Source organism: Falco cherrug, chromosome 3 (assembly GCF_023634085.1).
Source record: "Falco cherrug isolate bFalChe1 chromosome 3, bFalChe1.pri, whole genome shotgun sequence".
Taxonomy (NCBI): Eukaryota; Metazoa; Chordata; class Aves; order Falconiformes; family Falconidae; genus Falco; species Falco cherrug.
This window is the reverse complement of record NC_073699.1, coordinates 110,973,313-110,997,501: the sequence shown is the minus strand read 5'-3', so window position 1 is coordinate 110,997,501 and position 24,189 is coordinate 110,973,313. Positions and strand designations below refer to the sequence as shown.

Here is a 24,189-nt window from a genome sequence, read left to right as displayed (position 1 = left end):
TTTTTGGGGGAGGACTTCTGATTTCTTGGAGGGGAGCTGATTATTTGGGGAGGGTCTAATTTGGAGGGGGCTTTCTGCCTTTTTGGGGGATGACGTTCTGATTTTTTGATGGATTTCTGATTTTTTTGGGGGAAGACTTCTGATTTCTTTGGGGAGGGTCTAATTTCTTGGGGGGGGTTCTGACTTTTTGGGGGAGGGGGTTCTGATTTTTTGGTGGATTTCTGATTTTTGGGGGAGGATTTCTGATTTCTTTGGGAAGGGGCTGATTATTTGGGGAGGGGCTAATTGGGGGGGCTTTCTGCCTTTTTTGGGCGGGGGTTCTGATTTTTTGGGGGAGGACTTCTGATTTCTTGGAGGGGGGGCTGATTTTTGGGGGAGGGTCTAATTTGGAGGGGGCTTTTTGCCTTTTTGGGGGATGACGTTCTGATTTTTTGATGGATTTGTGATTTTTTGGGGGGAAGACTTCTGATTTCTTTGGGGGCTTTCTGACTTTTTGGGGGAGTGGGTTCTGATTTTTTGGTGGATTTCTGACTTTTGGGGAAGATTTCAGATTTCTTTGGAGGGGGGCTGATTTTTTGGGAAGGGTCTAACTTTGGGGGGGGGGGGTTGCTGCTGATTTAAGTGATTCCCAGCCATCCAGCCCCGTGCACAGGAGGAAGGGCTGTGGATGATGGTTTTGGGGTGTTTTCAGGGTGTTTTGGGGCTTGTAAAATAGCTGATTTTGGAGTAGTTGGGGGAAATAGTGCAGCTTGGGGGGGGCTTAGTTTGGGGGGGGTGTCTTATAGAAAAAAGTGCTGTATAGAGGCGTTTGGGGCACGTTTCTGAGTCTCACAGAAGCTGCTCTGTGGTTTGGAGGGTTGATGCTGGGGTGTTGCCTGGTTCCCCTATAGAAAAGGGGGGAGGAGGGGGCTCTGCAGTGTTTAGGGCTCAGGTTCCCCTATAGAAAGAGGGTTGGGGTCTGGGTCACTTATAGAAAATAGTTTGGGCTTTAGGGGTTCGGCGTGGGGAGTTTCTCCAGGTCCCTCACAGGGAATTGTGTTGTGGTCGTATATAGTGAACAGCGCTCTTATATAGCATGTTGCTTATATATATATATATTATATATATATATATCCGTTCTCTTATATAGCATATAGCTCATATAGGATGCACCTGTCAGTATCTAGTTCTCATACAGCATGTAGCGTGCAGTTCCCTTACGCAGCATGTAGCCCATATAGGATACAGTTCTCTTACATACTGTGCAGCTGGCATGTACAGCATTCAGCTCCTCCCTATAGCATGCAGCTCTTATGCAGCACCTATATCGCATATACAGCTCTGGGTGTAGCTCCCATATAGCACGTGGTTCTCTTGTATAGTGTGCAACCCCTATAGCATGCAGCTCTCGGTATCTAGTTCTTATATGGGGTGGAGCTTGCTTATATAGTGTGCAGGTCATATAGGATATAGTTCTTTTATATACTGTGCTGCTCTCTTACACCACGTGTGCAGCCTCCAGCTCTTTCAGCATGTAGTTCTCTTCTATAGCGTGCAACCCAGATAGCGTGCAGCCCTCTTTATATTGCACCTGCTCATATATAGGGGGCAGCTCTATAAGGTGTATACCTTTACACAGGGGGCAGCTCTCTTTTTATAGCATGTAGCTCTTACAGAGGCTGCAATTCTCTTATCTACAGCCCTATAGCATACCCCTCTCTTAGAGAGTGTGGATGCAGCGCGTGGTCCTTACATTTTCCAATTCCCTTACAGAAAGTTGCCCGGGGTGGGCTTCCCAGTTCACGGGCTGGGGAGCACGTGGGAGGGCAGTGGCACCCCAGCACGGTGCTGCTTCATGGCCCCGGTGCTAATAATAATAAAAATAATTTATTTATTAGTATTTCTTAATATTTATTCCTTGCTATTTACTGTTGATTGCTGTTATTTATTATTAATTTGTTATTATTTATTATTCATTTGCTATCATTTAGGGACCTGAATCAAGCCTTGCGCCCCAGCAGACAGCCATTTGGGCATCCCCAAAACACCCCCCACCCCAAAAACCACCGCCTTAGAGCAGGTGTGTTTTTGTAGAAAAAAGGGAAAAATGAGTGTCGAGGTTGTGAGGCGGGAGGAGCATCACGATAAATCAAGTGGAATATATACAGGGTTCTCCTGGGGCTAAAAAAATCAGTATTTCCAAACTTTTTGTTAAAAATCGCAATAGAAAAATGGGAAAAACTTCCCCTCAGGTCCCAACCTATCCTGAAAATACACGAGTGGCATCATCTCATTGGTAAAGTGCACGGTTTTGCTTGAGAAAAGGGAATGATGAGGTGAAAATCGATGTGTGTGTTGAGGCGGGGGGCTGGGGCCACTGACCCCCACCCGTGAGCTGAGTTGTGCTGGTCTCGGGGAGGGCGGGCTAGATGGTGCTGGGGTGACGGTGCAGCTCCTGCCCCTTCAGCAGCGCCATCTGCAAGGGGGGGGAGATGGGGGTCGCAACAAGGAGGGGACATGGCCCGTGCCCCCGTGTCCCCGCCCCCTCACCTGCTCCTCCAGGCCACGGTGGCGATGCTGCGGCGCTGGCTGGGTGATGCGCAGGCGGTCCAGCTCCCGCTGCAGCGCCGCGGTGGGCGCGGGGCTCAGGGGCGACGGGGGCTGCGGTGCCGGTGCCTGCCCAGGGGTGCCAGTCATCCCACAGCTGGTCACTGGTGGGCCCTGCACTGGGAGGGGTGCCCGCAGGAGCCCAGCACCATCCCAGTACAAAACACCAGCATCTTTCCAAACTGGGATGAGCCCAGCCCTGCCCCAGTGCAAGCACCAGCATCCTTCCAAACTGGGATGAGCCCAGCACCATCCCAGTGCAAGCATCCTTCTGAGATGGGAAGCACCCCAAAAAGAGCCCAGCACACTCCCAGTACAACCCTCCAAGCAAGCTGGGACGAGCCCCCGGAGCACCCCAGCACCCTCCTGCTGCCAAGCGAAGGGTGCAGCGAGCAGGCAGCACCCCGGGGTGCCCCCCCCCCGCCCCCAGCACCCACCTGCAGCAGCTGGATGCGCTGCCGTGCCCGCGCCAGCTCCCGCTCCGCCGTGCCCAGGGCACGAGCCAGGCCGCCCTTCTGCGCCTCCAGCCGCAGCGAGTCCTCCCGCGCCCGCAGCGCCTCCCGCTCCGCCTGCGGGATGGGGATACAGGGATGGGATGGGATGGGATGGCACCACGACGCCACACACAGTGCCACGTGCCCAGCATCACAGGTTACAGACATATATATTACAGGTATACAGCGTATAATGCATATAGCGCCTGTAACATATAGCAGGTGACATAAAGAATAATTCTAGCAGCAGAAAAAAATACACATTTTACCTATAAAATGTAGCAGATTATATATCTAAAACCTATAGCAAGTAACATATGTGTGTATATAGGTATATACGCAATACACATATTACATATAAAATGTGTATTTTTAGAATATGTATATACAGATAATACATATATTTGCTGTATTTTATATGTAAAATATATATATTACCTGTGATAATATATTTATATGTGCTATATATAAAACCTATCTGCTGTATCTTAGATGTGCTACACATAAAGCCTATAGCAGCTAGTATATATATTACATATAAAATATAGCAAACATTATCTGCTATATTGTATACATACTATATATAAAACCTATAGCAGCTAGTGTATATATGTATAACATATAAAATATAGCAAACATATCTGCTATATTGTGTATGTGCTATATATAAAACCTATTGCAGGTAATATATATTACATATAAAGTATAGCATATATAGAGAGCACAAAGTATAACAGATAACATATATAAAAAGTACAGCAGGTAACATAAATATTCACTATTTTTTATACGTAAGATATTACCTGCTATATTTTATAGGTGCTATATATAAAAACCATAACAGGTAATATATATATATTTTACATATAAAATATGGCATATAGAGAAAGCACATATGAAATGCAGCAGATATAATATATAAAAAATATAGCAGGCAATATATGTGTCTTACATATAAAATATGGCATAGAGAGAGCACATATGAAATATAACAGATAATATATAAAAACTATAGCAGGTTATATATATCTTACATATAAAATATAGCAAATAATGTATATGTGCCATATGTAATACAGCAGGTAAGATAACATAAAAAAAGTACAGCAGGTAATATATATATCTATAAAATACAGCAGATAATAATATATAGTACCTATAAAATACAGCAGGCTATAAATAAAAATATAGCAGATCTATTTTATCTCTATTTTACATATAAAATACAGCAGAAAATAAATATAAAAATACAGCAGATTAAAAAAATACTCTATTGTATATATTTATATGCAAATATATATATTTTAAGTGCCATAGACCTTACGCGTAGCGGAACAGTGTGCAAGATATGTATAAACACCCTATAGCTGAGCCGGGCTCGGGGCTTTACGCTCAACCTGCACCCCCAGTGCTGCCTCCTGCTGCGCTGGGTGCCAGCCCCCGCGGCCCCCAAGGGTGCTGCCCGCGGCCTCACCTTCTCCAGGGTCCTCCTCAGGGCGCTCCTGTCCTTCTCCAGGCGCAGGGCGACGCGCTCGGCCTCCCGCCTCTCGCCCTGCGTGCGGGCCAGGGCGCGCTGCAGGCTGCCCACCCGCTGCTGCAGCCCCCCGTGCTGCTGCTGCTGCTGCCGCAGCGCCTGCACCGGGGGTCAGCCAGGGCCCCCGCCACGGTGGGGTAAGGGGTGCTGGGGGGTGGCAAGGGAGTGGTACAGGGGGGCAGGAGGGTGCTACAGTGGGGCAAGAGGGTGCTTGGTGCTGCACGGGGTCAGTAGGGTGCTGGGAGGGCAAGAGGGTGCTTGGTGCTTCATGGGGTCAACAGGGTGCTGGGGGGGGTAAGAGGGTGCTACAAGGGGTCAGTAGGGTGCTGGTGCTGCATGGGGTCAGTAGCATGCTGAGGGGGCAAGAGCATGCTACAGGGGGGCAGTAGGGCGCTGGGGTGTCAGTAGGGTGCTTGGTGCAGTGTGGGTGCTGGAGGGGGGGCAAGAGGGTGTAGGGTGCTACACGGGGTCAATAGGGTGCTGGGAGCGGGGGCAAGAGGGTGTAGGGTGCTACACAGGGTCAATAGGGTGCTGGGAGCGGGGGCAGAGGGTGCAATAGGGTGCTGGCAGGAGGCCAGAAGGGCGCTGGTGTTATAAGGGGGCAATAAGGTGCTGTAGGGGGGTGGGAAAGGGTGCAGGGGATGCAGAGGGGCAAGAGGGTGCAGGATGTTGCATGGGGCACGTGCAGGCAGCAGGGTGCTGGGGGGGGCAGAAGGGTGCTGGTGCTATATGGGGGCAATAGGGTGTAATGGGATGCAGGGGAGGGGGCAATAGAGTGCTACGTGGGGCATGCAAGAGGGTGCAGGGTGCTGCATGGGGGCAAAGGATGGCGCATGTGGGGTGCAGCCACCCCCGCTCACCTCCTGCTGCTGCCGGACCTGCGCCTCCAGCTCCTCCTTGCTCCGCTGCAGCACCTCCTGCTCCTCCCGCAATCCCTGCAGCTGCTCCCGCAACGCTCCCTTCTCTTCCCGCGCCTCCGCCAGCGCCTGCCGTGCCACCTCCAGCCCCTCCTGGCATGGAGGGGACCCCCCCAGTGACCCCTACGCCAAGACACCCTGGTGTCACCCCACCCCAGGGTGTCCACTCCCACCTGCAGCGCCCGCCGGTCCAGCTCGCCAGCGGCCAGGGCGTTCTGGAGCTGCAGCAGCTGCTCATGGACCACGGGGACATCGGCCAACGCTGCCGTGCTCGGTGCATCGTCCTTTGAGCCACTCTCCGCCAGCACCGCGCTCAACCGCTCCATCGCCAGCTGCAAAGCTCCGGCGCGCTGCTCGCTCTCCGCCAGCTAGACCCCAAACCATAGCAAAATTAAATATAAGCGTTACCAAAAAAAAAAAAAAAAAATTATCTGTCCAATGGGGATTTGGAAGAATTAGCGTGGATACTTGTTTCTGGAGCAGCTCAGCACGGTCCTGCATCGCCCGTGCCTCCGCTTGCCGCTCGCCCAGGGCCAGCCGTGCCCGCTGCAGCTCGCCCTCCAGCACCCGCTGCTGCAGCTCCAGCCGGGTGCTCCGGCTCTCCGCCACCTCCAGCCGCCGCTTGGCATCCTGCAGCTCGGCCTCGCTGGCTCTCACCGCGCTCAGCCTCTCCTGCAAGGCACGGGGTGGCTGGCACACAGCAGGAGAGGGGCAGGATGCGGCCCCCCCACCCCCATGGCGATGCCCACCTGGGCGGCTCGGCGTTCGCCCTCGGTGGCATGCAGGCTCCGTTCCAGCGTCGCCACCTTCTCCCGCAGCGCCCGCCGCTCCCGCTCGCCCCGCCGCAGCGTCTCCTCCTGCAGCAGCAGCGTGGCCTGGGTGCTGCTCAGCTCCGTGCTGCGACGCCCTGCCAGAGCCACCCCATTGTCACCCACCTCCCCAGAGCATCCATGGGGGATGCACAGGGGAGTTCCAGCGTTACTCGGGTCGATGAGGGATGCAAAGAGGTTTTACCATTTTACTGGGATTTATGAAGGCTGCACAGGGGGGTTCTACCAGTTTTAGTGGGATTTACAGGTGGTTGCATGGGTCTTTTATCAATTTTATTGGGCTTTACAGGGGATGCACAGAGGGTTCTACCAGTTTTAGTTGGGTTTACAGTGGTTGCGTGGGAATTTTATTGGGGTTTTCAGGGGGTGCACAAGGGGTTCTACCAGTTTTAGTTGGGTGTACAGGGGATGCGTGGGTCTTTTATCAATTTTATTAGGGTTTACAGGGGATGCGCAGGGGATTTACCAGTTTTACTGGGGTTCACGGGCGATGCACGGGGAGGTTTACCAGTTTTAATGGGGTTCACGGGCGATGCACGGGGGCTTTTACCAGTTTTAATGGGGTTCACGGGCGATGCACGGGGGCTTTTACCAGTTTCACTGGGGTTCACGGGCGATGCACGGGGGCTTTTACCAGTTTCACTGGGGTTCACGGGCGATGCACGGGGGCTTTTACCAGTTTCACTGGGGTTCACGAGTGATGCACGGGGGCTTTTACCAGTTTCACTGGGGTTTATGAGGGATGCACGGGGGCTTTTACCAGTTTCACTGGGGTTCACGGGAGATGCACGGGGGCTTTTACCAGTTTCACTGGGGTTCACAGGCGATGCACGGGGGCTTTTACCAGTTTCACTGGGGTTTATGAGGGATGCACGGGGGCTTTTACCAGTTTCACTGGGGTTCACGGGCGATGCACGGGGGCTTTTACCAGTTTCACTGGGATTTATGGCTCTGCACAGGGGCTTTTACCAGTTTCATTGGGATTTATGGCTCTGCACAGGGGCTTTTACCAGTTTTACTGGGGCTTACAGGGGACGTAGAGGGGCTTTACCCATTTTATTGGGGTTTACAGGCGATGTGTGGGGGCTTTTACTGGGTTTACTGGGCATGCATAGGGGTTTTACTGGGGTCCATGGGAGGTTTACTGATTTTAGCAGGATTTTGGGGTCGTGCATGGGGGAAATCCCACCAAGCATGCTGCAGCCCCAAGCAGCATCGCCACCCTCCCCATGCCTGTTTCCCCAAAAGCTCCCGCTCGCCAGCGAGGCGCCAGCATGGGACAAATCACCCCAAACCCCACGATTTGGGGGGGGATTCCCCACAAAAAAACCATCACCTTCCTCGCTCTCAGCCACCAGCTTCTGGAGCTGCTGCGCCCGGGCACTGGCACTGTCCCGCTCCTCCTCCACCTCCTCCAGCTGCCGGCCCAGGGTGTCCACCTGCACCCGCAGCTCCTCCTGGGGTGAGAAAAAGGGGTGAGAAAGGGGCTTTTTGGGGATGGGGGGAGGGCAGGGGAAGGGGGAGGTGTACCCGCTCCCGCTGCGCATCCTGCAGCTCGCGCAGGAACTCCCGCAGGGCTGCCCGCACCGCCTCGGGCTCAGCCGCTGCATCCGGGTCCGGGGATGAGCTGGGGCTCCCCGACCCCCCTGGTCCCTCACCTGTATGGAGACAAACAGGGTGGGTGGCATGGGGACAATGGGGCGCAGCACCCAAGGGAGGACCGGAAGCTGGAGTGGGATGCGCTGCAGTGGGATGCACCCGTGGGACACAGGGGACCCCTGGGGATGTAAGAAATGGAGTAATGGGGTGATGGGGGACCCCAGGGATGGAGGGGATACAGCAACAGGGTGATGGGGTGCAAAGGACGGCACACAGGGTGATGAAGATGCAGGGGACAGAGTAATGAGGTGATGGGGGACCCCCAGGGATGGAGCAATGAGATATAGGGGACCCCCAGGGAAGCAGAGGATGGAGCAGTGGGGTATGGGGGATACAAGAGATGGAGCAATGAGATATAGGGGACCCCCAGGGAAGCAGGGGGTGGAGCAGTGGGGTATGGGGGATACAAGAGATGGAGCAATGAGATATAGGGGACCCCCAGGGAAGCAGGGGGTGGAGCAGTGGGGTATGGGGGATACAAGAGATGGAGCAATGAGATATAGGGGACCCCCAGGGAAGCAGGGGCTGGAGCAGGCAGTGGGGTATGGGGGATACAAGAGATGGAGCAATGAGACTTGGGGGACCCCCAGGGAAGCAGGGGCTGGAGCACAGCAGCGGGATGCACTGCAGCAGGATGAACCCCTTTCCCCTAAGCACGGGCTGGGGCACCGGGGGTCCCCAAGGACTCACCCTTGCCCGGGGAGCCAGCCTGTGCCCGGCCGATGCCCATGGTACGGCGCAGGGCGGACTGGAGGCCTCCCAGGCGGGTTTCAGCAGCGCGGCGCAGTGCCTCGCCACGGGCCAGCTCAGCTTCCAGTCCCTGTGCCCGACCCTCGGCCGCGCTCAGGCGCAGGCTCAGCTCGGCCGCTTCCCCACGCGCCGCCTCCACCTTCAGCTGCAGGTTGCGGGCATCAGCCAGCAGCTTTTTCTCATTGCCCCGAGCCTCCTCCAAGCTGCGGGCCAGGTCCTTCTCTCGCTGCCGAAATTCGCCCTCCGCCTCTGAGAGCCGCCGCTGCAGGTGCTGGAGCTGGGAGGGGTTGGGTGGGAAGGGGGTGATGGGGAGGGGTGAGGTGCAGGGTGCGGAGCGGGTGACGGGGTGCAAGGGATGGAGCACAGGGTGATGGAAATGCAAGATGGAGCAACGGGGTGATGGGGACCCCCAGGGATGCAGGGGATGGAGCAATGGGGTAACAGAGATGCAGGGGATGGAGCAATGGTGTGATGGGGACCCCCAGGGATGCAGGAGATGGAGCAATGGTGTGATGGGGACCCCCAGGGATGCAGGGGATGGAGCAATGGTGTGATGGGGACCCCCAGGGATGCAGAGGATAGAGCAATGGTGTGATGGGGACCCCCAGGGATGCAGGGGATGGAGCAATGGGGTGATGGGGGACCCCCAAGGATGGAGCTTGGGACTCCCAGGGATGCAGGGGACACAGAAACGGCATGATGCGGATGCAAGGGCTGGAGCAACGATGTATGGGGACCCCCCCAGGGATGCAGGGGATGGAGTAGTGGGGTGATGGGGACAAGCAGGGACATCAGGCCCAGAGCAAGGGGGCAATGGGGGTGCAAGGGACCACCAGGAATGCAGGGCAGAGAGCAGGGGGCAATAGGGACACAGGGGACTGAGCAGTGGGGCAACAGGGACACCCAGGGGCATGGCATCAAGCAACAGAATAGTGGGGACACCCCAGGGCCACAGGATACCAATTACAGGGGTGACGGGGATGCTTGGGGACAGCAGGCACCAACTACAGGGTGAGAGGACAGGGACACCTAGATACACAGGGTACCAAGCTATGGGGTGCTGGGGACACTTTGGGATGCGGGACACCGAGCAACAGGGTGTTGGGAACCCTTGGGGACTCTCCCACCTCCTTCCTGGCGGCCTCCGTGCCAGCCTCACTCTCTGCCACCTTCTGCCTGAGGCCGAAGGCTTCGCGGCGGCTCTCCTCCTCCCGCTGCTCCTCCAGGGCCACGCGTGCCTGCAGGTCACCCACCTCCTTGCTCCTCTTGCTGTTCTCGCTGTCCAAGTCCTTCACCTGCCCAAGAGGGAGATGAGGGTGATTTGGGGGCACCCTGAATGGGTGGGAGGGTCCCCACCATCCTCCTCCTCACCTGCCGGCGCAGCTCCTGCAGCTCACGGCGGGCGTCAAGGCGGGCACGCTCCAGCTCCCGCAGGGTTGCCCGCAGCTCCGTCACCTCCCGGTCTGCCGCCGCCCGCCCATCCTCCACCAGTGCCAGCCGCTGCTCCTTCTCCTCACTGGCACGCTTCAGGCTGCGGGAGGGGGGAGAAGGGGCTGGCATCACCCCCCGGGGGCATTGCACTGGCCCCAAGCATCTCCCAGCTTGGGCAACTCCCCATCCTGAGCATCGCCCTTCAAAGGCATCACACCATCCCCTGCATCCCCCAATTTGAGCAGTCCCTTGGCCCGACCATCACCCCAGCCCTGAGCACCCAAAATATCGCACCGCCTCACACATGCCCTGATCTAGAGCATCGCCCCATCCCCTGCATCTCCCAACTTCGGCATCCCATTATCCTGAGCATAACCCCAACCTCGAGTATCGTCCCATTCCCTGCATCTCCCAACTTGGGCATCCCACTATCCTGAGCATCACCCCAACCCCCAGCATCACCCCATCCCCTTGTCCCAAGCATCACCCCATTGCCCTGCATCTCCCAACTTGGGCATCTCCTTCTCTCGAGCATCGCCCCATCCCCTACATCTCCCAAGTTGGGCATCCCACTATCCTGAGCACCACCCCAACCCCCAGCATCACCCCATTGCCCTGCATCTCCCAACTTGGGCATCCCACTATCCTGAGCATCACCCTGACCACCACCCTCACCTGATGCGCTCGCCCTCGGCACGCCGCAGTGCAGCCCGCAGCTCCTCGTTGGAGCGCCTCAGGGCCTCCTTCTCCCTGGCCTCGTCTCCCAGCGCCCGGCGTGCCTCCTGCACCTGCCGCCGCTGTGCCTCCCGGCCCTCCCGGCTCTCCCGGGCCTCCCGCTGCGCCTCCAGCAGCTCCCGCCGCCCCGCCGCCCGTGCCTCCGCCACCAGCCGCAGCTGCGCCCGCGCCTCCTCCGCCTGCAGCCGGGGTGCCTGGCGTTAGGGGGGATATCTGGGGGGGTGGGAAGGTGTCTGGGGTGGGAGGGTGTTCACCTCTCGCAGGGCAGCATCCCGCTGCTTGGCCGCCACCATCACTTGGTCACGGAGAGTCTTCGCCTCCCGCTCATGGGCCACCGCTGTCTCCTCCGCCTGCACTCGCAGGCTGCGCAGTTCTGCTGCCAGGCTCTGGGGGGGGGGTGTGGCACGACACCCTGAGTTCCCACCACCACCACCCCCGGGCAGCGTAGGGGTCCCAGCAGGGGGGGATTGCAGTGGGGATGGTGCAGGAATGGGGATAAGGATGCTTGGGTACCACAGGCGAGCATCCCCCCCCCATCACCAGGGGCTTGCAATGGGGAGAGGGGGGGGCTGCAATGGAGGGGGTCACTAGGGGGACTGCAGGTTGGAGGGGTGTGGAGTGGGCCTTGCAATGGCAGGGGTGAGCCTTGGGCATTGGGGTTTGCAATAGGGGGGTGCCCAGGCACGGGGGGCTTGCAGTGGGGGGCTGCACCCAGGCATATGTGGGCTTGCAATGAAGGGGGGGCGGGGCAGGGGGATGCCCAGGCATGGGGGTTTGCAATGGGGGGGCCATGGGGGATGCCCAGGCATGGGGGTTTGCAATGGGGGGGCCATGGGGGATGCCCAGGCATGGGGGTTTGCAATGGGGGGGCCATGGGGGATGCCCAGGCATGGGGGTTTGCAATGGAGGGGCCATGGGGGATGCCCAGGCATGGGGGTTTGCAATGGGGGGGCCATGGGGGATGCCCAGGCATGGGGGTTTGCAATGGAGGGGCCATGGGGGATGCTGAGGCATGGGGGTTTGCAACCTGGGGGGGAGCCATGGGGGATGCCCAGGCATGCTTAGGCATCGGGGGTTGCAACAAGGGGGGATGCCCAGGTATGGGGGCTTGCCGTGGGGGCCACACGGGGCTCTGTGCCATTCTGGGGGGGGGTCCCAAGACATCCCCCCACACACACCTGCTCCTTCTCCTGGTGGCCGCTGACCTCTCGTCGCTGCTGCTCAAGCTCAGCCGTGGCCTCGGCCAGGCTCTGCTGCAGCCCCCCCAGGGTCTCCGCCAGTGCCGCCCTCTCCTCCTCCTGTAGCGCCAGTGCCTGGGGGGCACGTGGCTCAGCCGGGGGGGGCGGGGGACACCAGAGCTGGGACTGGGGGGACACTGGGGCCACCCACCTGCTGCTTCTCGCTCTCGCACTGCTGCCGCACCACCGCCAGCTCAGCTGCCAGCTCCTCCTGCTCCCGCACCAGCCGCCCCCGCTCGGCATCCAGCTCCTCCTGCTCCCCCCAGAAGCACTAGTGAACCCCCCAAAAATCTACATCGTGCCCCAAAAATCAGCATCACGCTCCAACAATCAGCATCGCGCCCCCCAAATCAGCATGGCACCCCAACAATCACCATTGCACTAGAGATAAATCACCATTGCACCCCAAAAATCAGTATTGCACCCCAAAAATCTGTGTCGCCCCATGCCTACCTTCTCGCGCTGGAGGCGGTCGAGCTCGTCCTGGTGCGCATCGCGGGCGCTCTGCAGGGCCACCGTCACCGCCGCTGTCTCGGCCGCTGCCACTGCCTGCCGCCGCACCTCCAGCTCCTGCTCCCGCTCCTGCCGCACCGCACCCAGCTCCGCTGCGGGGACCCCCCATCAGTGGGGACCCCCAAGGAGGGCAAGGTTGAGTGAGGGGGGGGGGGGGGATGCGGTGACAGAGGAGGGCTGGTCCTGGCCCTGTTGCAGGTAGATGGAGACGGAGACGGGGGGACGGAGACGGGGGGGATGGAGACGGGGATGGAGACGGGGGGATGGAGACGGAGATGGAGACGGGGGGGATGGAGACGGAGATGGAGACGGGGGGGATGGAGACGGGGGGGATGGAGACGGAGATGGAGACGGGGGGGATGGAGACGGAGATGGAGACGGGGGGATGGAGACGGAGATGGAGACGGGGGGGATGGAGACGGAGATGGAGACGGGGGGGATGGAGATGGGGATGGAGACGGGGGGGATGGAGACGGAGATGGAGATGGGGGGGATGAAGATGGAGACGGGGATGGGGGGATGAAGATGGAGACGAAAATGAAGATGGAGACAGGGATGAAGATGGGGATGAAGATAAGGATGAGGATGGGGATGGACAGGGGGATGAAAATGAAGATGGAGACAGGGATGAAGATGAGGATGGATGGGGATGGAGACGGGGATAGGAATGAAGATGAGGATAAGGATGAAGACCAAGATGGGGATGAGGCTGGATGGGGATGACAAGAAGGAGGATGAGGCTGGATGGGGACGGAGAGCTATAGGGACGGCTGGGTGGGGATGGCAGAGGTGGCAGGGATGGAGCGGGGACCAGGACCCCTCACCCTCCAGCACCTCCTTGGCCTGGAGCAGGGTCCGGCCCTCGGCCTCCAGCTGCTGGTTGCGGGTGCTGAGCTGGGCGAGCTGCTGCTGCAGCTGGAAGACGCTGCTCTCCAGCCCCTCCTTCTCCGACCTGCCCGAACACCCACCATGCTCAAACGCCGGGTGCGGGGTGGGGGCAACACCTCACCCCACCACCAGCACCCACCTGAGCCCAGCCGCCTCCTGGGCCCGATCCTGGCCATGGCGCTGGGCGGCAGCGAGCTGGACGGCCAGGCTGGCCCCCTCCTTGGCCAGCCCCTCGCGGGCCCGGCTGAGCCGCAGCAGCTCCCCCCGCAACCGCTCCTGCTCCCCCCGAGCCTGCGCCAGCGCCTCACCCGCTGCGCTCTGCTCCTGCGCCGCCTGCGGGGTACGGGCTGTCGGCGGCACCCCACCGCCCCAGCACCCACCCGCCCTCCCAGTGACACCAGGCACCCTCCCAGTTGCTCCATGCATCCACCACGGTCCTCCCAGTTAGTTAGTCTATGCATCCTCCCAGTTACCCTGTGCACCCTCTCCATGCCTCCCAGTGGCCCCACTCAGCCTCCCCAGCATCCTGCCAGTTAGCTTGTCCATCCGACCCAGCCCTTCCAGTTCCCTCATGCACCCTCCCCACTTCTCCCAGTTCCCCTATGTACCCTCCCCATCCCTCCCAGTCATCCTCTTCACCCTCCCAGTTGCATTGTGCATGCTTCTCATCCCTCCCAGTTGCCCCATGCACACACTTTTCCCCACCAATTGCCCCACGCACTCTCCCAGTTACCCTGTGCACGCTCCCCCTCCTCCCAACTGCCTCCTGCACCTTCCCCATCCCTCCCAGTTGCCACATGCACCCTCTTCACCCTCCCAGTTGCCCCAAGCACCTTCCCCACCCCTCCCAGTTGCCCCGTGCACCCTCTCTGCCCCTCCCAGTTGCCCCGAGCACCCTCCCCGCCCCTCCCAGTTGCCCCGAGCACCCTCCCCATCCCTCCATTACCCTGTGCATGCCCCCACCTCCACCCGTTGTCCTCCTGCCCCATCCCAGATGCCCCGTGCAGCATCCCTATCCCTCCCAGTTGCCCCAAGCACCCTCCCAGTCACCCACCTGCCCCAGGTGCTGGCGCAGGCGCAGCTGCTGGCCCCGCAGCACCCGCAGCTCTGCCCGCAGCCCCCGGCAGCCCTCCTCGGCCGCCCTGCGTGCCCGCTCCAGCCCCTGCCGCTCGGCCGCCCCAGCCCGGCGCCCCTGCTCCAGCCGCCCCCGCAGCAGCGCCAGCTCCTGCCCCAGCTCCCGCGTCCGGATGCGGCCGCTCTCCCGCTCCTCTTCCAGCCGTGCCAGGGTCCGGCTCAGCTCCGTCTTCTCCCGCGCCAGCCCGGCCGCCAGCTCGCTAGTCTTGGCCAGGGCATCCCGCAGCCGGGCCTCTTCGGCTGCCGCTGCCCGCTGCGCCGCTGCCAGCACCCCACAGCTCCCCTGCGCCTGCCGGGTGACCACAGACAGACACGGGGAGGGGTGGATGGACAGGGTGATGCTCATGGGTGCGTGCACCGGCATGACGGACAGGGATAAATGTGTAGGGATGGATGGACAGATGGACAGGGACAGCCAGGCAGGGAGGGACAGACAGATGGACAGGCAGGATGCACAGGGATTAACGTGCAGGGATGCGTGCACGGACAAACGGACAGGGCAAAACAGATGGACTCTGCGTCATGCCTGCACCGCTGCAGCACCCGCTGCATGGGGTTGAGCCTGTTCCTTATGGCGTTGCACCCGCTGCCTTGTGGCAGGGGTAAGCCTGCTGCACGGGTGTTGCACCCACTGCATGGAGGGGGTTGCACCCACTGCACGGGGTTGTACCTGCCGCACAGGGTTGCCCCCGCTGCAGGGGTTGAGCCTGTTGCTTATGGCTTGCACCCACTGCCCTATGGCAAAGCTAAGCCTGCTGCATGGGGTTGCACCCACTACATGAGGCTGCACCCGCTGCATGAGGCTGCACCTGCTGCCTGCTGGAGCTGCACCCGCTGCGTGGCAATTGCACACTGCAGGGGGTTGCACCCACTGCATGGGTTGAGCCTGTTGCTTGCGGGTTGCACCCACTGCATGGGAGCGAGCCTGCTGCACGAGGGTGCACCCACCGCTGGGGGCCACGAGGTGGGGAGGGGGGCACCCACCTTGCTCAGCGCCTCAGTCAGCGCCTCCTGCTCACCCCGTGCCACCTCGGCCTCCAGTGTGGCCCGGCTCAGTGCCTCCCGCGCCTCCAGCAGCTCCTGCTGCGCCCCGGCCCGCTGCGCCTCCAGCTCCTCCAGCTGCTGCTGGCTGCCAGCACCCATGGGGGCACCCACGGGGAAGGGGGGGGTTGCGGTACCCACGTGGGGGGGCACTGCAGCACCCCCTGTTTTGCAGCACCCACTGCAGATTTGCACCCCACCCTTTGGAGGGGTGGCAGCGCCCACCTCGGGGAGAGACCCTGGGGGGCAGGTCAACACCCACGCAGGTTTTGCAGCACCCACTTGGTGGCAGGAAGTTGCAGCACCCAATTTGGAGGGGGAAGAGGTGGCAACACCCATATGGGGGGGCTTCAGAGGGACCCACTGAGATTTTGCAGCACCCACGTGGTGGGGGGGTGCAGCACCCAGCTGGGGGGGGGAATTGCAGCACCCAGATTTGGGGGGAGGTGGGAGGGGACCTACTGCAATTTTGCAGCACCCGCTTGGGGAGGGGGATGATGCAGCACCCACTATCTCGCAGCACCCACCCATGGCCCCCCCAGCCCTGTGATCCCCCCAACCCCGTGCCCCCACCTGTGCTCCAGCTGCTGCCGGGCGGCCTCGGCGGCGCGGGCGGCCTCATCCCGGGCATCCTCCAGCCCCTCGCCCCAGCGCTGCAGCTGCGCCCGCTCCTGCTGCAGGGCACCTGCCCGCTGCTGCTCCCCCGCCAGCGCCTCCTCCGCACGCAGCCGGTCCCTGCCAGACAGACAGACAGACAGACACGGGGAGGGGTGGATGGACAGGGTGATGCTCACAGGTGCGTGCGCCGGCATGACGGACAGGGATAAATGTGTAGGGATGGATGGACAGATGGATAGGGACAGCCAGGCAGGGAGGGACAGACAGATGGACAGGCAGGATGCACAGGGATTAACGTGCAGGGATGCGTGCACGGACAAACGGACAGGGTGAAACAGCCAGGGATGGATGCACAGAGAGGGAAGGGTGCGCAGGGATGGATGGACAGACAGACAGGCCAGGGGGATGGATGGACAGAGAGACAAGCTGATGCACGGGGACAGATGGACATGCAGAAACACACAGGGAGAGATGCAAAGGGATGGAGGGATGGACAAACAGACAGGCCAAGAAGCACAGGGGAGGACACACCAGGCCAGACAGGGAAAGATGCAAAGGGGCAGACAGACAGACATGCCAGGATACGCAGGGACAGACAGGCATGCAGCAGGACACAGGGAAAGATAAAAAGGGATGGATGGACGGACAGACATACTGGCCAGGACGCAGAGGGATGGATGTGCAGGGACACACCGGGCTGGACGGACAGACAGATGGATGGGTCAGCACACACAGGGACAGACGGACACACGGATGCAAGCACAGGGCCAGCCACGCAGGGATGGACACACAGACAGACAGTGGGTACCTGCGCAGGACTTCAGCCTCGGCGCGCAGGCGGGCCACCTCGCACAGGGCCTCATCCTGCGCCCGCCGGCAGCCCCCAGCCTCGGCACTGAGCTGCTCCAGCTGCCGCTCGAGGGTCCTCAGCCTCTTCTCACTGTCCTCCAGCTCCCGCCGCAAGCTCCCAGCCACCTCCTGGCTGGCCTCTGCCTGGCTGCGGGCATCCTGGGACGGGGGAAAGGTCGGGGGGGTCAGACTTCATCATCATCATCATCATCATCATCATCCTCCTCCCCCCACAGCCCCCTGGCACTCACCTGCAGCTGGAGGTGGCGGTGGCGCAGGGCGGCGTGCACAGCGGCAGTGGCAGTGCTGGGTGAGAGACTGCGGCGAGGGGACGTGGAGGGACACGGGGAGGACTCCCGGGGTGGCGGTGGCTGCTCGGGGTCATCTGCCAGCACCGCCTGCGAGGAGAGGGTCTGCCCTGTCACTGGGGGGAAACTGAGGCAGGGAGGGGGAAAACCGAGGCAAGGAGGGGGAAACTGAGGCAGGGAGGCGGGGAAGGGGGAAACCGAGGCGGGGAGGGGACCCTCCTGGCTACAGGGCATGGGGAGGACCAGGGAGTGCCCAGCACCTGGGTGATATCCTGCAGCGTCTGATGGAGCAGCTCCACCTCCGAGCGCAACGTCTCCACCTCTGCCAGCGATGGCTCCTGGGCGCGTGAGGCCTCCTACAAACCCCCAGCACAGCATCAGGCATGGCCAGCGCACACAGGGCATCGCAGCCCAGCATGCATCACCCCCCAGCACGCATCACGTGTCGCACCACAGCATGCATCATGCCCCAGCACGCATCAGGCATCATGCTCTGGCATGCATCATACCCCGGTGTGCATCGTGCAATGCACCCCGCTGTGTGTCGTGCATGGCGCGCCGCTGTGCAGAGTTTAGCATGCATCATGCCCTGCTGAGCATCAGATCCTGGCATGCACTGCGCTGCAGCACAGCCCGTTCATCACCCCCTGCGGTGCAGCCCAGCCCCGCATACATAGCGCTTTGCATCCAAGCATGCGCTGCACCCCGGCATGCATCATGCATCGCACCTCTGCGCAGTGTGCATCGTGCCCCTGCATGCGTTGCACCCTGGTGTGCATCATACATCACGCTCTAGCGTGCAGCATGGGTCAACGTGCATCGTGCACTGCACCCTGACATGCCTCATAGCGTGGCACGCATCCTGCCCCACCGAGCACCACAGCTTGGCATGCATCACATCACGGTGTGCGCTGTGCATTGCAGCTTGGCATGAACCGCGGGCCATCTTTGCACCCCCAGACGCGGCACGCATCCCACCCCGACCCTCATCACGCCCTGCGCTTACCAGGTTTTGCAGCTGCAGGGTCAGCGCCTGCACCGCCTGCTCCTTCTCCTCATCCTCAGCCCGCAGGCGCTCCAGGGCTGCCACCAGCTCCGCCAGCCTGCACCAAAGCACCCAGCAGCAGCAGGACCCTCCAGAGCCACCCCCCTCTGACCCCCCCCAAACCCCCCCTTACCTGGCTCCGAGGGCGGCTTTCTCCAGGTCGGTGTCCCGTGCCCGTGCCGCCAGCTGTTCCTCCAGCTGTGCCAGCCGCATCGCCTGCTTCTCCCGCACGGCACCCGCCTGGCTTTCAGCCAGCCGCAGGTTGGCAGCCAGGTGCAGGCAGGCGGCGTGGGCAGCCCTGCCAGTCCGCGACGCCTCATGGCTCAGCTCCGACAGATCCCTGCAGCATAAGTTGGGAGACACAGGATCGGACCCCAGGCCAGCCCTGGGGAGCCGGTGGTCCTTGGGGATCCTCCAAGAGCCTCGCTGGGACCCTCCTGACCTCTCAGTGGTGGCTTTCATCTCCCCGAAGTGACGCCTGAAGGCCACCACCTGCCTCCAGAGAGTCAGCAGCCGGCTGTGCTCGTTGCTGAAGTAGGTGTTGAAGGACTGCCAGCGGGATGGAGCCGCGTCGGCTGCCGGACGGGGGCTGCGAGGTCCTCTGCCTCACCCCCCCGCGCAGCATCCCACCTCCCCTGGCCTCCCATCCCTCTGCCCTCTGGTCCCCAAATCTCGGTGAATGCCCACACAGTCCTCCAGAGCCAGCAGCCCCTCACCCCCATTCCCTTCCACCCGCCAGACAGGGAGAGGGGGGACAGCCTCGGCCTCGCATCACCCTCCCATCATGTGCCACACCCCCTGCACCCCAAAATCCTTCTCTGTGCAGCATCTCCCATGGCTCCGCATCCCTCCCCACATCCCTTTCCATGCCACGTCCCTCTGCCTCGCATCCCTCTCCCCACCACATCTCCCACAGCCCAGCATCCCTCCCTGCATCCCTTTCTGTGCCACATCCCCCTGACTTGCATCCCTCTCCCTGTGACCCCCTGTTCTGCTCCCTGCTGGATCCCTGAGCCCCCCCAGCATCGCGCCCCCCCCCCAGACCTCCTCCTCGCGCCTCCACTCTGCCTCCCGCTGCTCCAGCTCATCCCGCGCTCGTGCCCAGTCGGCCGTCAGCTTGCGGATGTCCTCGCTCAGCGCCGCGTTGGCCACATTGGCTTGTTCCAGCTGCTCCCGCAGCATCGAATTCACCTGCACCAGGCTGCTGCTCCTGTCACGGGGGGGGGGCACACATGGCCGAAGCATCAGTGTCACCTCGGGGGGGGGGGTCCCGCAGCTCCCTGGGGACTCCTGCTCACCTCTGCTGCTCCTCTTCCAGCCGGATCAAGGCGTTCTCCAGCTCATTGCTGCTCTCCTCCTCCGGCTGGGAGCTGCTTGCATCCAGCTGGCTCTGCAGGGACATCAGCCCCCTCATCACCACCCCAGTTTGGGGGTGGGGGCAGGGCAGGGGACACCCCCAAAACTCTCCCTTACTGTCAGCCTCTCCTGCTCCAGCTCCGTTGCCTTCTCCAGCAGCTGCTGCTCCACTTCTCCACATTTCTTCTTATACTGCAACAACTGCGCAGAGGGGACGGGGTGGGTGACACCAAGTGGGGGGGCCCAAAATGTCCTTGTGTACCCCCAGAAGGCTTTACCTTGGCTTGGAGCTTCTGCACCAGCTGGGCTTGCCGCTGCTGGCCCTCCTGGTACGCCTGCAGCTTGCGCTTGTAGGCGGCTTGTTCCTCCTCCAGCAGCCGCCGCAGCTCGATGTTGTGCTGCGCCAGGCTCCGGCTTTCCACCGCGTCCCGCTCACCCGTCTCCAGCCGCAGGGTTTGCTCCAGCTGGGATGGAGTGGGGTGGGGGGATAGGGGAGATCCTGGAACACCCCCTGCACCCACAGGGCTGCTACATCCCCCTCAGCACCCACTGAGCATCCTCTGACTTCACTCGCAATGTCCCATCCCAAAGCCATCGCTTTGGGTTGGTCCCACAGCAAACCCCCATACAGTCAAAGCTAAGATCTCCCCAAATTCTGCATCTCCCCGTCTCTGCACGCACAGGAAGGGGATGATTCGGAAATTTTGGGGGTTAAAAATATTCCAACTTGGAATCTGAGGGTTCAGCAAAGCCCCATCCCAGTTTGCAGTGGGCTGGCTGATGGATAAAGGATCCTTGGGCACAGCAGCGCCCATTCGCCTTGGGGTATTTTCCTGATATTTGCTTTTTTTTGTAAATAACCAGGCACAAACAGAGGGGCTGCCCCCCAAATCCGAGCAGCCCCTCAACTTGGGTCTCCCCAGGAGCCACATTCAGCATCTGGCTGCTGCCCAAAGGCCTTTTTTAATTCCCCCGTTGCCACGGTAAAGGGATGCAAAGTTGAAAGAAGCCCACGGGATGTGTGTGTGTGTGTCCTGCTTCCTGAAAAGCAGTGGGATAAAGGGATGGGTGTGCTTTGAGCATCCCACAGGACAAGCCCCGGCAAGCCAGGACGGGTCCGGACAAGCCGGGCGCATGGCACTGAAATCCCCATCGCATCAGCACGTTGCAAGATGCTGCAGCATCTCCCACTCGGAGCATTGCATTGGGAATGCAAAGGTTCCAGCTTGCATCACCTTGGTTTTGGGGTTAAAAAGGGTGGGTTTGGGTTAATCCAGCAGGTGACTCACCCGCTCACTGATGGCGTTGTACTTGATGGCCAACTCATCCCGTTCTGCCCGGCTCTGAGCCAGCAAGTCCTCCACACGCGACAGTTCCTGCTGCAGGATGCGGTTCTCCTCCTGGAGGGACAGCAGCGAGGACATGGCCCCCGCGACGGCCGCTGCGGGACGGGGACGGGGCTCAGGGCAGCTCCGGAAAAACAGCGGGATGGGGATCCGGCCCCGGGATGGGGATCCGGCCCCGGGATGAAGCTAAGATGCCCTTTTGCTACCAAAAGCTGCTTTGTTCCTTCAGCAGGGAAGGGGGCTGGGCTGAGCCTTCCCCACGTGCTGGGCCAAGGCCACGAAAAGCATTTCCCCCACCCAGCTGCAAACGCTGCATCCCCTGCACCCCAGACATGCTGAGCGATGCAGTCTGCAGTGGCAAAACTGCTGGAATGTGAAGCTGCAATCGCAAGACCGCTGGAAATTTACAGCCGCCATCGCAAAAACTCTGCGACTTTGTAGATGCAACTGCAAGGGCTGCAGATCTGTGTTTGCGATTGCAAGACCGCTGCAGAATTACAGTTGCAATTGCAAGAACACTGCAGCTTTGTAGTTGCAATCACAAAATCGAGGCAAAGCTGCATTTGTGATGGCAAAAGCACTGCAGGTTTATAGTTGCAGTCACAAAACTGCTGCAAATCCACAGCAGCAACTGCAAGACCGCTACCAAATTGTTTGCGATTGCAAGGCTGCTACAGATTCATGGCTGCAGTCGCAAAATCACTGCAGATTTGCAGTTGCCATCACAAAACAGAATTATACGTGCAGAATTATAGTTGCAAATGTAAGACCGCTGCAAATTGGTGTTTGTGATCACAAACCCACTGCAGATTTATAGCTGCAATCACAGAACTACCGCAAATTTGTCATTATGATCACAAGTGCGCTGCGGATTTGCAGTTGCTGTCCCAAAACTGCTGCGGATTTGCAGTTGCTGTCCCAAAACCGCTGCGGAGTAGCGGCTGCAATCACAAAACTGCAACTTTAAAGTTGCTACTGCAAAACTGCTGTCGTTTTGCAGACGCAATTGCAACCCCCCCCCAGTTTTGCAGACGCAATTGCAAACCCCCCCCCCCAGTTTTGCAGACGCAATTGCAAACACCCCCCCCAGTTTTGCAGACGCAATTGCAACCCCCCCCCCAGTTTTGCAGACGCAATTGCAACCCCCCCCAGTTTTCCAGGCACAACTGCAACCCCCCCCCAGTTTTCCAGGCAAAACTGCAACCCCCCCCCCAGTTTTCCAGGCACAACTGCAACCCCCCCGTTTTGCAGCTGCAATTGCAAACCCGACAGTTTTGCAGTTGCTCTCACAACCCCCCTGCAGTTTTACTGTTGCTGCCGCCAAACCTCTACAAATTTACAGCTGCAACCACAAAACCGGTGCAGATTTACAGTTGCAATCGCAGAACCGCTGCAGGTTTCCAACGTGCGATCATGACACTTGCAAAAACCCACCGCCAAAGTGCCATTTGCAATGGGGCCCCCCCTGCCCCCCGCCCTTGCCACGCTGTGGCCGCTCCCGCGAGAGCGGTGGCCAGTTCCCGTTGCAGGAGGGGGGACCCCCCACCTCAACCACAGCCTCCGCCGTGGGCTCCGCTTCACTCATGGGGTCCCCGGGGGGGGCCCGCCGAGCCCGTTGCACCCCCTTGCCGTGGCCTCCTTCTCCCAAAGCCCCTTTTCCTGGGATTTTGGGGGCTCTGTATCGGCTCGTCGCCGGAAAGCGGATGCGTGGTCGGGATTAGCCTGAAATCTTGGCCTTCCCCTCACTGTGTGACGGCGAGAGCAGGGACCCTCCTCTTCCTGGCCACCTCGGGGGTCCCAATGCCTCCGGGAGGCTGCGAACAGCAACGTTTTAGCATCCACCACCAAAAAAAATATCAGCGAATATTCCCCCGGCCCAGCAGGGCTTTGTACATAAACAACCAACAAGGCTCTGAGCGAGAGGGGAATGAGCAAAATCAAGGAAAACATTAAAAAAAATACCAGTGCCCGGCGCTTCCCCATGCCCAAAATCGGTGGAAATGTGCTTACTTTGCCGTGCTGTCCCCCCCCCGGCAGGATGGTGCTGGCTCCCACCAGGGAAAGGAGCTCCTCGGAGAGAGTAAGCCAGCCCTTTCGTTAAGCTCTATACTCATTAAGCTCATTAAAGCCCAGGGGTTTGCTCTGGCAGGAAAAGCTTTGGGGTGGAGCATGCCAGGGTTGCTATGGGGCAAAGCAGCATTAAACAACCGCCTGGGGACGTGTCCCCTCCCCGCAGCCACCCCAGGGTGACAAATTTTACCCCCTGGGGTGATTAAGGACTTTTTGCCCCCACCCCAGATGGAAAGCCACTGGTAAATCCCTAACTGGAGCTCCAAATCCTCCGTGCTGGTGGTTGGAGGCATCCCTGCTCCCAAAATAAATCACAGATCTGACCCCGAGCCACCCTCTGCCAGGGAAATGCGCCCCCCCCCCCCGCAGCCGGGGCAGCACGCTGTCTCACCCCAAAGAGCCACTGATTAATGCTGAGGAGGAGACAGTGCCAGCACCAGCTGATGGGATTGAGGATTTATGGCGTCTGGGGTCCCCCCAGCCAAGTGGAAGCTGACACGAGGCTCACCCCAAGTGTTAGGGACACAAGAACCCTCATTTCCCCCCTCCCCCCCGCGATTCCTTGCCTTACCTTCCCGGCCCAGAGTTCTTCCCAAGCATAAAACCACTGCTAAGCAACAAGCGTCTGTTGTGCTTTGCTGTCCGACACTGTCTCCTCAACACCAGCAAGGAGGGTGAACCACAAAAGCTCATCACAGGCCCTCCGAGCCTTTAAGGAGGCAGGTAAAAAAATTCTTATTTGGCATCAAAACCATTTTATTACTCGCTTTGAAGCATTATATCTCTCGCCTAGGTTTGCGTACTCGCTGCCAGGCACCGTTACAAGCTCTGAAACCAAAATGTTCAT

At 59.8% G+C, this 24,189-nt stretch overlaps 1 protein-coding gene across 7 annotated transcripts; it reads right to left on the bottom strand.

Annotated features, from left to right (window-relative positions):
- Positions 1–407: 407 nt before the first annotated feature.
- On the bottom strand, positions 408–24,122 carry CROCC (ciliary rootlet coiled-coil, rootletin). 7 transcript variants are annotated; one of them, XM_055704470.1, is made up of 36 exons: positions 23,914–24,122; positions 22,819–23,086; positions 21,216–21,367; positions 20,205–20,390; positions 20,044–20,127; positions 19,869–19,960; positions 19,615–19,780; positions 19,013–19,119; positions 18,704–18,910; positions 18,532–18,628; positions 17,786–17,881; positions 17,469–17,615; positions 17,177–17,376; positions 16,324–16,485; positions 15,694–15,838; positions 14,630–14,998; positions 13,715–13,908; positions 13,512–13,639; positions 12,628–12,779; positions 12,326–12,427; positions 12,115–12,249; positions 11,191–11,322; positions 10,877–11,115; positions 10,142–10,301; positions 9,898–10,065; positions 8,711–9,047; positions 7,892–8,019; positions 7,698–7,818; positions 6,281–6,438; positions 6,000–6,203; positions 5,705–5,899; positions 5,475–5,624; positions 4,555–4,713; positions 3,024–3,155; positions 2,530–2,700; positions 408–2,455 (listed from the first exon to the last, which is right to left on the bottom strand). In XM_055704470.1, the coding sequence occupies exons 3-36, from the start codon at positions 21,348–21,350 to the stop codon at positions 2,405–2,407; spliced, it is 5,409 nt and encodes a 1,802-aa protein (XP_055560445.1). In that variant the 5' UTR covers positions 21,351–21,367; positions 22,819–23,086; positions 23,914–24,122; the 3' UTR covers positions 408–2,404. The 7 variants fall into 7 exon arrangements, with proteins under 7 accessions (XP_055560445.1, XP_055560443.1, XP_055560448.1 ...); XM_055704468.1 differs by having other exon boundaries at positions 21,216–21,326; XM_055704473.1 differs by having other exon boundaries at positions 2,530–2,655; positions 21,216–21,326.
- Positions 24,123–24,189: the final 67 nt, after the last annotated feature.

Bases quoted from the DNA above. Each gene is read 5' to 3' on its own strand.
- CROCC (XM_055704468.1), bottom strand. From the start codon at position 22,857: ATGAGTGAAGCGGAGCCCACGGCGGAGGCTGTGGTTGAG. The intron at 15,839-16,323 runs GTGGGGGCACGG...GGGTGCTGGCAG, and splicing joins CGGCAGCAGCTGGAGCACAG to CCAGCAGCAGCTGGAGGAGC. The intron at 14,999-15,693 runs GTGGGTGCCCCC...GTCACCCGGCAG, and splicing joins TGACTGAGGCGCTGAGCAAG to GCGCAGGGGAGCTGTGGGGT.